This window comes from Haliotis rufescens, unplaced genomic scaffold (genome assembly GCF_023055435.1).
Source record: "Haliotis rufescens isolate VD_foot unplaced genomic scaffold, xgHalRufe1.0.p SCAF_4, whole genome shotgun sequence".
NCBI lineage: Eukaryota > Metazoa > Mollusca > Gastropoda > Lepetellida > Haliotidae > Haliotis > Haliotis rufescens.
Window position 1 is genome coordinate 36,508,516 of NW_025964112.1, and position 16,498 is coordinate 36,525,013.

At 36.1% G+C, this 16,498-nt stretch overlaps 1 protein-coding gene and 1 long non-coding RNA gene across 13 annotated transcripts in view; one reads left to right on the forward strand and one right to left on the reverse strand.

Moving 5' to 3' along the window:
- Window positions 1-16,498, forward strand: part of LOC124134705 (titin homolog) — a 171,274-nt gene that overhangs the window by 110,789 nt on the left and 43,987 nt on the right. For all 12 annotated transcript variants that reach the window (XM_048381983.1, XM_048381987.1, XM_048381988.1 and 9 more), the window contains one exon: window positions 12,118-12,291. In XM_048381983.1, the coding sequence (XP_048237940.1) occupies window positions 12,118-12,291 (174 nt within the window). The remainder of the gene's footprint in view (window positions 1-12,117; window positions 12,292-16,498) is intronic.
- Window positions 1-16,498, reverse strand: part of LOC124134707 — a 48,288-nt gene that overhangs the window by 20,957 nt on the left and 10,833 nt on the right. The window lies entirely within an intron of this gene.

Genomic DNA, 16,498 nt, shown 5'->3' on the forward strand with positions numbered 1-16,498 from the left:
TCACATAAAAGAGCAGTGAAAGTTAGGTGTCTATTTGCTGGATCCTGTCAATCATCTACTGTGTGTGGAACAGAGTGTTTCTTGTGCTTTCAACAGTTTTGAAAAGAGCAGCGAAAGTTAGGTGTCTATTTGATGGATCCCCTCAATCATCTACTGTGTGTGGAGTGTTTCTAGTGCTTTCAACAGTTTCAAAGTCATGTAACTTTACACTTGTAATCTAAGACGTTTGACTTAAAAAAATATTCTCGACAGTTTAGATGCTCAAATATCCTAATTTTCATCTGCAATATTTTTGTTTATATTTTTCAAACTTGAAAAGATTAATTGAATTATTTCTATCCATTTAAAATGATTTTCTAGTTTAGAAAAACCAAATGAGTTTAGATATTAATTTTCATTTCCTTCAAGTGAATCATATGCCCTGGAAAAATTAGGAGAGGACTAGTAATCTTGATATATTGAGACATATGACAAAAGAACATATACAAATGTGATCCAGTATCTTTAATGCAGCTAAAATCACTTCCATTGGAAATGCAAATTTAATAGCCAGATATCAAAATGTATATCAATGTTACTGTTTATACTTTTAAAACTTGGTTACCTAAATCGGAAGAATGAAAGAATGTTTTCTTTTTAGTCAATAATGAGAGAAAATAAAGCCACTGTTCAGTCTTCTCAAACAGAGATCAGTAAATACTTGACTTGACTTGTACACAGTATATTTGTTGTCACGGATCTGCCCGCCGACGTTATAAATAATATGAAATTGACGACAGGAGAGGATGTCCGGTGTTTAGTGTCCACATTGACCACTGATAAAATGACACAATTTCTCATCCCAGAGTGTTTAGAGACAAATCATGTACACTTTATCCTCATAGATCAAGAGTTAGAAGATAAGAGTGTGTAAGAGTTGTAAATCCTGTTTGATCCTTGTGATTGGCTTGGATTAATGACTTTACTGTACTGTTTAGCATGTTCCCAGCTTATCTTTGTAAACCCGCTCATTGGATGATCGTAAGGTAGCATATTTCATGGGATTTTCCCCCCAAATCTATCCGAACAATTTCTGTTGTGGAACCGTGGAAAATTTAGTTCCTGATTTGGCTGGTACTTTTTACCACCCAGTACTGTTTGTGCCCGTACTGTACACCTCAGATGATCCTAAGTGATGGGAATTATGATGATGATGATGATGATGATGATCATCATCATTTATGTCCATTTATGTCCATTTATGTAACAACCTGAAAGGCAAACTGTTCCAAGTACTCCCAGGCACACAGGACATTTTGTAATAAATCTCAATATGAAAGCTGCACACAAAGGATATTAAAGATTACAAAACCACATCAAGAGGCAGTTATTGGCTATTAATACAAATATAGATTCTTTTGCTTAAGTACCGCTACCAACTTCCAATAGATCAAACTGATTAATATTACAATAGTCTGTTGATTAGCATTTATGTGCCTTTTCATTGCTCTACAGCTTAGTTTTGGATGAGGGATATATTCAATAAATCATTACCGGTACATATGGAGCAGCAAGATAAGAAATCAGATAATTGTTTCTTTATGATCAATCATCGTTTTTCACTGCCCATAAAGATATTGTGTCTTTAGTGTCATTTTTGATCATATTGAATTCTATATGATATTGTCTTTGATCAGTGGAACCACTCTGTTCTGAAAGATTATTATAAATCCTCATGCACTGACAAGTAATTAATTTCATGCATTAAACTGATAAAATGAAAAATAAATTCCAATTTATTTTTTTATTTTTTGTGAAAAATGTATCATGTGGCAATTTGTTTGAAAGGTAATTGATCAATTTACTCAAATTTTCTTTCATTTTTATTTATTAAAGAAAACAAACTTTATTGAGTTATGAGTTGACAGACTGAGTCAGATGTTTGGCATCTAAGTATTGATATACTTACAATCTTTACAACAGAATATCTTGCGAACAGTGATTCATCAGTTGCCATATTTTCTTTAAACATCAGTCAGTCGAAACAGATCTACAATGTATATAGTCTATTTCCAAAACACCATTGTGCATTTCACGCTCCCTGAACATTACTAAATTCCTTTTCTGAATAGACAAAGTACTGCTTGTGTATAGTAGAGTTCAGTGAAGGAGGCTTATGTCTGTTGCTTGTTGTGTAGAATAATTGAATGACATTGTAGATAGCAATTTATGTATGTTCAGATGATTCTCATCCATTTCTTGCCAATCATTCAACCGATCAAAAGTGCGTAAAGTGACTTTTCTCTTGATGTTTTCTCTCCATTTCTAAAGGCTTTTTACAACGAAGTATTTCAGTCATGTGACAATTTTGTAGCTATGGTTTGAGTGAGTGAGTGAGTGAATGAATGAATGAATGAATGAATGAATGAATAATAAAAATAATAAAAATAAATAAATAAATAAATAAATAAATAAACATAATGCAACACCATTAAAAACACCTACAATAAACTTTAAAGATTTCAATATTAAAATTTATATTTTGCAAATTAAATAATGTATTTGCACAAAGCCTTGGCTGATAATACATTGTTGACATGGGCCCTGTTTCATAAAGGAATCTCAGTGTGAAGGTGATCATAACAACCATGCTTTCATTGTGTGACGACAGTCCCGCTTTGTGGAATGGGATATGCTATATAGTCTAATAGAACAGCAAATAATGATAGTTCTACAAATAATCATTGTTGATTATAAAGATGCCAGACTTGACAGATTTGCTGAAATAACTGAACTTCTTCAACAGGTAGTGTGAACTAATTTGATTTCTTGCCAAAATATTTGTCAGTTAATAACTCAACAATTTTTGTTTGTCAATACACAATCTCTCAAGATGTGACGGGAATTACAAAATTAACAAAAACATCCGAAAGTTTCCCAACCATCTCAGGAATTCAGGAACTCCTGAAAATTCTGTGAATCAATCCACTTCCCGTGACAGCTTCTTCAGGCCCTGTTTCCGCCATTCTGTTTACCCTTTATTGATTTAAACAGTCCCACATTTTACACTTTGGTTATAGGATTAAAGAGATTAAACACAGGGTTGTTAATCCTGTTTCGGATGTCTGAAAACAAGTTGAAATCTTTCATTTCAGTTTTTAAGCCATAGACCCAACTTCATTCTGTGAAGTTTGTACTTTACATATCTCTTACCCTTAAATGAAATTTACTCTGCTTTTTAAATATTTAACCATGGCTTTAGTCACATCTTTTTTTTTATTCAAGATATATTTTTTTTTATTCAGCCGACTGATTTTGGTTGTAAAATGAATACGTGACATGAGATATATTTTTTATATTTCCCCAACTGATCTTGGTTGAAGAATGGATACGTGAAGGAATTCTTTTATTATGTGAATTATTTTTTGTAATGATGGTCAGTTTGATAGTTAAGAATTTGATGAATATATTAAATATATTTTGTGCTTGGATAGATAAGATGTCTAACATGCCGGAATTGGCTGTTCAGAGTTGCCTCCCTTAGCTGTGCGCATATTCAATTAGCATGTGATCGAATTCAACATTTTTACTTATCATGACCCCATGGGGAATCTGGGGTTGAATTGGTCCACAGCAACCTATGCTGGTCGTAAGAGATGACCAGTGGATTGAGTGTTCAGGCACAGTGACTTGGTTGATGACGTGTCATCATGTCCTGATAGGGGGATCGTTGTTCACATTATCAGTCACTGGATTGTCTGGTCTAAATTCAATTATTTACAGGATGCTGTCATTTTGCTTGAATACTGCTGAGTATGGTGTTAAACAACAAACAAATAAACATACAAACAAACAAACCTGATCATGATCCTTATGACAGACTACCAACCAGGTCACATATACTCATTTTAGTGCCTATGACAAGTTTCTGATGGCACACAATCAACCAGGTTCGTCTGTTCCAATGTTCCTGGGTTTCACCGAAGTGGTAAACATTTAAGACATGCATCACCTTGTTCTTTCATCCCAAATTAATCAATATCATTTAGCTCATACAACTGAAATACTATTCAAAGTGACATTAAACCCAAATCACTCACTTAATGTGAGGGTCAGGTAGCTCAGTGGTTAATGTGTCAGCCACGTCCTTGGTTCAACCAAGGTCAGAATAGGTCCTCAGCAACCCATGCTTGCAGTAAAAGGCGACTATGCTTGTCGTAAGAGGCAAATAAAAGGATTGGGTGGTCGGGCTTGCTGACTTGGTTGATGCATGTCATCGTATCCCAATTGTGTGAATCAATGCTCCTGATTTTAATCACTGGATTGTCTGGTCCAAACTGACCGCCGTCATATAGCTGGAATACTGACGAGTGCAGTGTTAAACATCAAACCAAAAAAAACAAAAAAAGATCCTTGTTTCAATCTTTCACAGTACAAATCAGCATTCCCTGATGTAAAAAAACTACACTACTTTATTATGATATGACCTTCTGGTCGTCATATCTTTTTTGAATAATCATACTGTATTGACAAATTTGCCTATGCTACATGTATTTTATATGTATAACAATAAATTTACTTCATATATTCTCATTGATCAACAAAATGTAATACAGTATTGAAATAACATGCCCTATTTGTACCCAAGAAAAGAGAAATAAAGTGATAAAAAATATTGGCATAGAGCCCTATTACTATCTCCATAGAAACCTCACAGCTGTAACCGGTAAAGTATTTCTTACGGAAAGATTTGAATAAATGACATGATAACCCCCTCGTTTGACTGACAGTATATTTTCATTACTATTCAACCTCTTCTCAAGCTATGATATAGAAAAAGTGACCTTCATGAGACTTTGAGCCCTGTTCATGTTGTCTATATGGCAATAGACAAGCTGACTGGACGGCTTTGTGTCTGTCAACATGACGTATGGTATCTCCATTGTATAGTAATGTGTAGAGGTTGCTGTAACATTAACCCAATGACCGAAATAGACAACATTTCTTGACACCCCATGTGTGCTATGGTGAACTCTAGGGGGGACACATTTATTTAAGGACTTTTAATATCATGTTATGTCCAAAGAGATTTATATCCACAGCATTAAAACTAAGGTTGAAATTACGGGATATTTTCAGATTTTTATAAGAATTTGAGAATTTATTTTTACAGGAATTGCATAGGTTGTGTTTGTATGAAGGCAAATACTTATTGGGCAGATAAACCCTTGAATTAGACACAGATGAAGTTTGTAGCATCTGTTTTAAGAATGATGTGAAAAAAGAGCAAGAATATTGAAATCCATGAATTTCATATTTAAAAAAACCAAACTAATTAATTTATGTCATATATTGCATATATAAATTGTTTCTCAGAAATGACCTCCTATTCTTTCAAGGGTAACACATTTCCAGTGATATATAATGTATGTTGACAGACATCTCAAGGAAGATATCGATGTACATATCACATGAAACTAACATGCAGTCTTCCACAACACACTCAATATGTTGTGTTGGGCACAGAACTGACAGTTGGAACATATTGATGGACATGTCACATGAAACTAACATGCAATCTACCTCCCCACACTCAACATGATGTGTGATACACGACTGACAGGTGGAACATATTGATGTACATTGCACATGAAATGAACATGCAATCAACATCACTCACAATACTGCACAATACTGCACATGGGACATTTTATCCTGCTGATATGACAATCATTGTAGAAATAACATAGTTTGCTCAAAGGCTTTATTTAAGTATTATTGTTGTTGTTGATAATTTCAATTACTTGTATTTATCATACTTTAACAAAGCCAAATTTTCCAAATTGTATCACAAAAATATGTCTGTGGTTTTAATTGATGTAATTTTGTTAAGCAGGAAAAAAACCCATTCATTAATCTGAAAGATACTCAAGACATGTTGCATGTGATGTCTTTAATTGAAAATTTTAAAAGCTCTTAAGACCATATGTAAATAAATTGAAAATAACCATTGTCATGTTGATTTCAATATCTTGAATCAACAGCGGAAATGAGTTAACATGAAATATTCTCTCTCCGTGAGAGTTAGCCTGTTAACCGGGGCGTTACATGTTTACCCAACAACTGAATGTATCACAAGTAGTGGTGTACAACAGACCCCACATCAGAACTACCTTATACCCAATGTGGAGGGATTAGAAATTGACACCGAAATGAACAACCATGTACATGACTTGTCAATTCATCCCTGATTTAATGCTTGTATTTAGCAGAGATTTGTGGTGCATCCAAGCCCAATGTGGTCTGATTTAATACAGAAAGGAAACATCCCTGTCACAACTGTCTTGTTAGATTCAGCATGTAAATGAGATTATTGCCAACCTCATGCAGCTGAGAAGAGGGTCATGTCATTGCACTTCCCCCAAAGTTCTACAGTAACAAAGCTGTTTGTAAATATGGGTTAATGTTACACTTACTGTTGCCCAGAAAGTCTATTCCTAGAGTTTTAAAATTGAATTTTCTTCTCTCGTTGAATATTAAGTTTTGCTTCATTCATTTACACAAAGAAATTGGATTTTATTGATTAGACAAGGAGATATTATAAAAATGAATTTTGAGCATGCTCTTTCTACCAAGATTTCAAAGAGCGTCATATGACGCCTGTTCAGAAGTTGTTCGATCAAGGTTCTAGTATTCAAGGCCTCACTAAATCTTTCAAAAAGTTATATGGTAGACCTGTGGAGGACATTTCCATAAAAGACACATCATTGACAAAATTGATGTCCGATTCAATTCCCTATTTTGACATGAACCATATGTTCATGTGCTTTTTCAGGCTAACAGTTGACTTGCCTTTGCATGAGTTTCTGATGGGTGCACGTGCAACTGGTGGGGCAGGATACACTCACCTTTCGCAATCACCTGATATCATCACAATTTGATTGTGATACTCATGATACAGTCAGTATCGTTCAATCGATCCTGCTTTTGGCAGACATTCCTTATGAATATGGAAAGGGTTTTCTCACTTTATTTCCTATTTTAAAAATACCTTCTTGGCGATTTTGTCAGAATATGTTCCTTGTATCCCCTACCATAAAAATGAGGATTGGATGGTCCCAATGTGTGACATGGCTGATTGTGTTGCACTGTACAGAAATGTTGTGGATAATTGTTCATGTTCGTTCCTATAATGCTGCGATACTGCTGACTTCGACATGTGTCTACAACTTGATTCGGCTGGGAATATCAAAAGAAAATGTATTTATTAAAACATATATGACTACTGTCTGTAAAATTGATAACTGTTGAATATTTGTTTAAACGCCTGATCCTTAAAGGATAGAGTTTGTTCCTTATAGAGCTGAGTAGAACTGCTAATCACACTAACATCTCTGTCACATGAATATAATATGTCCACAAAAGCAGGTTCACCAAAGAACTGCTCTCACAAATCATAATGATTATGTGAAGGTTTATTGAGAGAGTGTTGAGAATATTTCCACTTCTGTATTTGTTAAGTTTTATGTAAAAAATATCATCATGCTATTAATAACAAACCTTATCTATGTTCAAATAGGAGTGTTCTCAAGCATTCTATGGTCGTATAACTCAAAATATTCTGAATAACTTGCCAAGTATGTGATAAGGACGCCCACTTGCATTTTAACATCTTTCATTGACTGAAAGAATCTTCATTTAACGACGAAATGTAACACAGCCAAAAAAAAAAATTAAAAACATTATCTCATTTTTTTTATTGCATTAAGAACACACCATTGGGTTTTCAATTTTTTTTTTTGAAACAGAGACTCCACAGTCTTCATCTCGCGTAGGTACATTTTTCTCCATCATATTTTTGTATCAAGGTAATCCAATGATGTGGACGTAAGTAAACACACATTGAAACCAAGATGGTGTATCTTTTGAATAAGATTCTCGCAAAAATATTGACAGTGGAGCCATTTGGTGGCAAATCTGTTTGCCGCTGCTTTGAAATCTCATGATAAGTGTGGCGAAGAATGTGATTTGAGGGGATTTGGGGGTAGCCATTTGTACATGAAATTCCAAGATTGTTTACCGTAGGATCAAAGCAGGAAAGGTGTAGGAGACTTGTTATGGTTATGTTGACATTCATGGGACATGGGCGACAGGTATGTACGAAATATGGGTAATGGGGTCAGGGATTACAGGGGATTTAGGTAGGATTAACTGATTAGGAAGTATGTCTCTAAGTAATGGTGTATTAGAATTATGTGTGTAACTGAAGAATTAGGATTTCAGATGTTTGGAGTGATGTCATGTTGATTAATTATTGGAGGAGACTTTGTCTGATTTTGTCCTTATTACCTTGTAAATGTCTGTTGTTTATGTATTGTTATCTTGAGGTGAAGGGGCGGTCGGGTAGCCTAGTGGTTAAAGTATTCGCTCGTCACGCCGAAGACCCGGGTTCGATTCCCGACATGGGTACAATGTGTGAAGCCCATTTCTGGTGTCTCCCGCCGTGATATTGCTGGAATAATGCTAAAAGCGGCGTAAAACCATACTCACTCACTCACTCTTGAGGTTAATTTCATATATTTACAAGTCAGTGAGGTATTTTCTGTATTTATTCATTAGTTTTTAGGAATATGTCATCAGGATCTTTATGTGTTTTTTCTTCAACACTGTGGCAAAATTTTACTCCAACTGAAGGATTCTTAGCAGTTCATCTTTTTAATAATTGTTTTATTGTAATAATAGATCATTTTAGTGGAATTAAAGTTTTGGATGATCGTATTGTTGAAATGTGCAATGTGCCTCATTGCCAGTTGATGATGGTGTGATGTTGTCAAATACAATATAGTGCACCAGAATAAGACCTTGCCATAACAGTGATTGTTAACCCTCATTGCCATTGTGCCATTATAGTAACTATAGTAACAATGTCTTCTCCTCATTGCCCTCTCTTGTCCATGGTTGTCAAGATGCTGTATACGGGTAATATTTTGCTGATCAGCATCTCAGTTGTTACCCTTTGATCTGACTTTGTACTCCACTCAAGCAGAATTGATAGATGCTGACTCTATCAACCACCAGTTTGCCTGTCCTTGGTCAGAGTACAGCACTAGTAGAAGTTCGCCCATTTGACAACCAGTTGGCTGTCCTAGGTCAGAGTACAACATTGGTAGATGTATGCCCATTGGGCCACTAGTTTGCTGTCCTAGGCCTGAGTACAGCACTGGTAGATGTTCACCCTATCAATCACCAGTTTGCCTGTCCTAGGCCTGAGTACAGCACTGGTAGATGTTTACCCTATCAATCACCAGTTTGCCTGTCCTAGGCCTGAGTACAGCACTGGTAGATGTTTACCCTATCAATCACCAGTTTGCCTGTCCTAGGCCTGAGTACAGCACTGGTAGATGTTCACCCTATCAATCACCAGTTTGCCTGTCCTAGGCCTGAGTACAGCACTGGTAGATGTTCACCCTATCAATCGCCAGTTTGCCTGTCCTAGGTGAGAGTTCAACACTGGTAGATGTTCACCCTATCAATCACCAGTTTGCCTGTCCTAGGTGAGAGTTCAACACTGGTAGATGTTCACCCTATCAATCACCAGTTTGCCTGACCTAGGCGAGAGTACAGCACTGGTAGATGTTCACCCTATCAATCACCAGTTTGCCTGTCCTAGGCCTGAGTACAGCATTGGTAGATGTTCACCCTATTAATCACCAGTTTGCCTGTCCTAGGCCTGAGTACAGCACTGGTAGATGTTCACCCTATCAATCACCAGTTTGCCTGTCCTAGGCCTGAGTACAGCATTGGTAGATGTTCACCCTATCAATCACCAGTTGGCCTGTTCTAGGCCTGAGTGCAGCACTGGTAGATGTTCATCCTATCACCCACCAGTTTGCCTGTCCTAGGCGAGAGTTCAACACTGGTAGATGTTCACCCTATCAATCACCAGTTGGCCTGTCCTAGGTGAGAGTACAGCACTGGTAGATGTTCACCCTATCAATCACCAGTTTGCCTGTCCTAGGCCTGAGTACAGCATTGGTAGATGTTCACCCTATCAATCGCCAGTTTGCCTGTCCTAGGTGAGAGTTCAACACTGGTAGATGTTCATCCTATCAATCACCAGTTTGCCTGTCCTAGGCGAGAGTTCAACACTGGTAGATGTTCACCCTATCAATCACCAGTTTGCCTGTCCTAGTCGAGAGTTCAACACTGGTAGATGTTCACCCTATCAATCACCAGTTTGCCTGTCCTAGGCAAGAGTACAGCACTGGTAGATGTTCACCCTATCAATCACCAGTTTGCCTGTCCTAGGCCTGAGTACAGCACTGGTAGATGTTCACCCTATCAATCACCAGTTTGCCTGTCCTAGGCCTGAGTACAGCACTGGTAGATGTTCACCCTATCAATCACCAGTTTGCCTGTCCTAGGCCTGAGTACAGCACTGGTAGATGTTTACCTCTTTGGCCACTAGTTTGCTGTCCAAGGTCAGTACAGTCATCTCCTCAGGATAAATATCATGTATTGAGTGCATGGCGGTGGGCCATGTTTTCAGTTTCTGACCATAAGGAAAGGGATTACACTAGATTTAATGCTTGGCTATGTCTCATGACAGCTGGCAAGCATAAGGCATATTTTTGTTTTCAAATAAATTTTTAAAGAGGTGGGTTTTAGCATGCAACCAACAAGTATTATGTGGAAAGTTTTCTTTGTTTGCTTGGATAAGATTGTGTGAAGTGTTGAATAAACAATTATCTGAGTTTCAGCAAGGGGATGAATAATGTTCTTCATCACTATAAGTTGTAGTCAAATCATTATATATTCAGGAAATAGAAATATTAACCATAGTCAAGTATGTGATACCCTTACTAACTATTCTTACATATAATGAAAGATACCTTACACCTCTGGACTTTTTGTGCCTTGTAAACGAAATTCCTTAATTTGAAACAAGAATGTCTAGGCAAAAATGTCTTTGCAGGTAAAAATGTTTTTCTGGGGTACATGTCTCCTAAGTCATGTACCCTTGTCTTGATGGTTAGGGGGCAGGTGCGATTAAAACCAGAGCAAGCTTTAAACCTCTTCTTGCTTGAGGTGCATGGTATTTGTTTACAGTCACCTGTTGTTACCATGATGATGTGAATTGAGTCGTGTGCAAGGACCTCCCCCTACTTGTTGATTAACAACAAGATGGTCTCCAGTTGCCACCTTTACACAAAACGTTAACATCCGTGTTCCACTGGTGTTTGCCAGGGATGTCTTCTTTCCCCTTTGGTTTCCATTGCGAACAAATTTAAAGTTTTAACGTCTCTCAATCGGAATAAATATCAATGTATTTGTGAGGCACAATGCGTCCACTTGCACTCAGTGATCGACTGAGGTTTACTGGTCTGGTTTGAATTGCCTGGGGATGCAAGTTATACAGTATGCTTATCAGTGTCTTGCAGGGCCACATGTTTGATGCTCTTGCATTGCATTCATTAATCTTTGTGTCTGGATTCAAGTGAACCATAATGCTGGATTAGATGATTGTGTTGGTGAATGATTTATTTGTGTTTGTAAGTGATTTATATGTGTCTGTAAATGATTTATTTGTTTGAATGCTTATTTTGAATTATCAGATCTGTTTATACCACCATATTCCTAAACATGAATTTATGATTTTGGTTCCCAGGTGAACACCTTTTGTTTTAAAAAAATGTGGCAAATGAGTTTTACTTCTGACAAGAAAAAATCATAAATCTGATAAATAATTTTTACACTGAAGTTTTTATTCATGCTTTTAACATTGAGATTTGTTGCAAAAACATTATTTGTGAGCTGAATCTATTTTATTTCAGTAATCAAAATGTCTAAAATGTCAGCAATAAGTTAACAAGACGATGAATGCTAAAAAGTCAAGGCGAGTATTCTAATTTTCTGAGGATACTCTGCAACATTTGCAAAAAGTCCTCTGATTGATTCAAGGATTCACCATTTCCGGTGTCGCTCTGCTTCAACCGAGCCCGGCATTCTCAGTTCATGTTTGGTTGCAGTCCGCGAACCTGTCACAAATAAATATTGATAGTTTGGATGATCACCCAATCCTAGACTTGAAACCAACACAAGATTTCACTATTTTCTTTCTTGTGTCTTTCCTAACAGAATTGCCAGTCTCATCATCGCGCTCTCCAGTTTCTGATAAGCCGGTCTCGCGAGCAGCATCCTTGGAGACATTACTTACCTCGACAACAAGGGATCAACGGCTGCTTCATTTTGATACCAAGAGATCGAGGGAAACGGAGTCAGTCAGAGGGAAACCACGCAAAGATACAAGAGGTAAAATATTCATAAACTTGTTTCCAAAGGGTCTGATTATAATAACCAGAAAACATACTTTGATATATTAGTTATTCTTTGTGGGTTTTCCATTGAATGAATTATTCTTACTGTTTATTCAGACAACTGAAATGTTCTTTAATTATTAACCTCATTTGCAGTCATATTAGAAACTTCCTTAAATATTTTATTGATCATACAAGGATACCTCCTTCTTCCCTGCCTCTTGTCAGACTTACTTGCAGATAAATTATTTCCAGTTTCCCTGAAATTCTTATTTGCAGAGATATTTACGCTTTCCCTCAGACTTCTCTATCACTCAAGTTTATAGTGTATTCAGCCCTTATCCATAATTTATCAACACACGTCTACCTGTATTTTCTCACAGTATGTAGCTTCTGATTTCTGATGCAGCATTTAGCAATAATCTCTCCATCACTAATTTTATGGATTATTTCTTCTGTGTACTGTATAGAAAGGTCACATGTCTTTGTTTATGTAATTTAAGCATTTTAACTGAATGAAATAAAATCCCCTCTTTTAATTATGTAGATTCTAGATCATTTGTAGGGATTTAATTTTTCTTTCTAAAATGCCATGACATGTACCCATTACCATGATGCTCAAGGATTCAGGTTTCACACAAGTTAATTTGTATTGTTTAGGTTGCTTTGACACTGAAGGAAAATGTGGGCAATGTGACAGGTGGGAAACTAGACAAATGTCAGTTAATTGGATTCAATTTTAGAAAATACAGAATGAAAAATAATGTAGATGATTGTGTTAAGTCAACATTCATTGTCAAAGAATTATTTGACACCCTAATAACACCAATGATTTGAACTTGCCATAAAATCTCTATGTACAGGCATGATATTGTGATGATGACAAAGCACGAATAAACGGAGGTTATAATTTTATTTGAAATATTGTATCAAACTTATGTTATTATGTCAGAAATATTGAAAGATGGAAAATATCCTGTGAAGTTAATGATATGCACAATGACAAATGAAGCTGCAAAGACTTGTTTCAGAAAAGTATGTACATTGTCAAACATTGTCAAACATTTTACTCACATTAGCACTGACATACCAGAATTGGTACACAATTAGCATTATGTTATTAATTAGTGTGATGTATATTCATGTTATGAAGGTGACAAGCTAAAAAAAACATTATTTGATGGGTTGTCTGAACAAATAATCTGTAATTACAGTTGACTATGGTTAAAACGAACACACTTATAACGAACTGACGGATGTAACGATCTTACTTTTTGGTCCCGACTATTTGCTGTAGTTATGCTGTATATATGCTTTTAACGCACTATGGTTATAACAAACCAAAATTAGTAGTCCCTTTGAGTTCATTATAACCGTAGTTTACTGTATATAGTTCAACAACTTTGGGGGCTTTTTTTGACATATAGATTCAAGGGTAACAAAATAGTTCCATGTCAATTTTTCATCTTGTGTGTCACCATCTGCAGCCTGTTTCTTCTTTATAAAAATAATATTCTGTCGTTGGTGGAAAATATCAGTTTGTTTTGGTCAGGATCAGGTTAGAAGTATGAATTTTTTGGCCTTTATCAACCATGTGAGATATGATCAACTTTTTCTGACATTCTGCTGTCAGAGTCCAGTCTATCGATCTACTCACTGTCTACTGATTTATACATGCTATACGAACTGCAGGTGTCAGTCCTCGACGTTTAAACTTGGTCAGTTCCCACCATGGTAATGAGGTGAATCATAATGTACGCTGACTGAATATGAAATGATATGACACGCTGACCCCCAGCAGTATGGAATATGTCACCACGGTTTATATCAGAATTGTCTTTGATGTTGAAATTGACGATCATTGTCATTGTTTTATCACCTTACTCACAGCTGTATTCTCTCCTGATTTATCTGTGTGAATCAGGGCATAGAGTATGGCAGGGAATAACTGCCACTTGATGAGAGATTGTCTCAGGAATGTATAACACGTTTATTGCATCAGGTTGAATGGATGTGAGATGTGTTTTGATCTGTTGATAAGAATATGTATCTGGTCTTTTGAAGTACCGTATTCAACGTAATAAGCGCCCGGGGCGCACTCAAAATTTGAAATAGGGGGCTCTTATTAGAATGTTATTTTGTTGAAAAATACAGAGTTGAAAGATAAATTTCGTGGTTTATGCTGACAGCCTGAAATGTTTATGTACGACAGATATATTTTTCCAGAATTAAATGCCCATAATTTAGGGTGCATATAACACACAAGTGCGTATTATACGCGAATAAATAAGTCTTGTGTAAATTGATCAATCGGAAGGGGTGCTAATTGGGATTGTTCACTAACCAATATCTTAGAAAATGGCGCCGTGGGTGCTTATTAGAGCGGGGCGCTTATTACGTCAAATACGGTATATTGCTAATGTATTCAGTTGAATTTTTCATAAATTTTGCTTTAGGAAATTAAATGTTTCTTGGTAGTATCTTCTAGTAAAAGTAGTAGTAGTCATGGTCGTAGTGGTAGTAGTAGTCATGGTAGTAGTAGTAGTGAGTGAGTGAGTGAGTATGGTTTAACGCCGCTTTTAGCAATATTCCAGCAATATCACGGCGGGGGACACCAGAAATGGGCTTCACACATTGTACCCATGTCGAGAATCGAACCCGGGTCTTCGGCGTGACGAGCGAACGCTTTAACCACTAGGCTACCCGACCGCCCCAGTAGTAGTAGTAGTCATCATAGTAGTAGTAGTAGTAGTAGTAGTAGTAGTAGTAGTATGTTCAGTTGTAGAAGTAGGTGTATGTGTAGCACATGAGACAGTCTGGTAGTAAGATACGATATTTTCATCTTTCCATGATACACAAAACTGATTCTTCTATGTCCAGTGTGTATTTAAATACAAGATAGCCATGCAATAAATCACAAAGAAGAATGAAGCATGGTTTTTTTTCACTTTAAAGCATTGTTCTATCATGACATTTTGGGAAATTCTAACATGCACGCACAAGTTGATGACGTCGTAAATTGGATGCCGTTATTTGTGAGAGAGAAGTGTCTTGTTAGTTGTTCCCCATGGGTGTAGCTAGGAAACGCAGATAAATGCTTATAATTTTATCTGAAAGTCGGAGAGATATGACAATCAGTATTGGAAGAAAAGGTACAGATAATCCACATGCAACTTTTGAGAATATTCAGGAAATACCAAACTTAACCCCCCTGTTCATAAGAAGGACTTGTCTGACATTGCTAAAGTCAGATTGTATTTAGGGAGTCATCATTATTTAAATATAGGTAAATATTTTACTTTTGTTTATCGTACAATAAAACACTGCAGGGAGAATAAACCACTCGGGGCTGCACCGCTCATGTTTTTTTCTCCCTGCAGTGTTTTACTGTATGATTAACAACGACCACAAGTCGTTTATTTTTTTCACATAATGACATACAGGAAACTATGTTTATAACAAACACGCTTATAACGAATTGGCAGATATGACAAACTTATTTTTTTGTCCGTACCATTTTCTGTATTTATGCTGTATATATGCTTATAACAAATTACGGTTATAATGAAATATAATTAGTGGTCCCTTTGAGTTTTGTTATGACCGTAGTTTACTGTATCTGATTATTCCTATCAAATGTTTAGTATAATATTAGTTGTATGAGTAAAACAAATTGAAAAAAGTTAATGATGTTAATGCTTGATATATGTTTAAACTGTTGGATTGTTTTCTTGTTCAGCAGAATTTCGTCAATAGATCAAGATGTAAGAAGATAAATAGAATCAGGATTACCGTATTTGACATAATAAGTGCCCAGGGTGCTCTTAAAATTAGAAATAGGGGGCTCTTATTAGAATATTATTTTGGTGAAAAACAACAGAGTTGAAAGATCGTAAATTTCGTGGTTTATGCTGACAGCCTGAATGTTTATATGGGACAGATATATTTTTCCAGAATTTAATTTCTATTATCAAGGATGCATATAGCACACGTATTATACGCGAATAAATAAGTCTTGTGTACATTGAACAATCGGAAGGGGTGCAAATATTAGCAAATATCGCCGTGGGCGCTTATTAGAGCGGGGCGCTTATTACGTCGAATACGGTAATTTGAAGTTGGTTTTGAAAAATCATTTAAATTTTACTTATATGTAATACATATATTATGATACAATCAGGAAAAGCTGAAAATGTATTTGT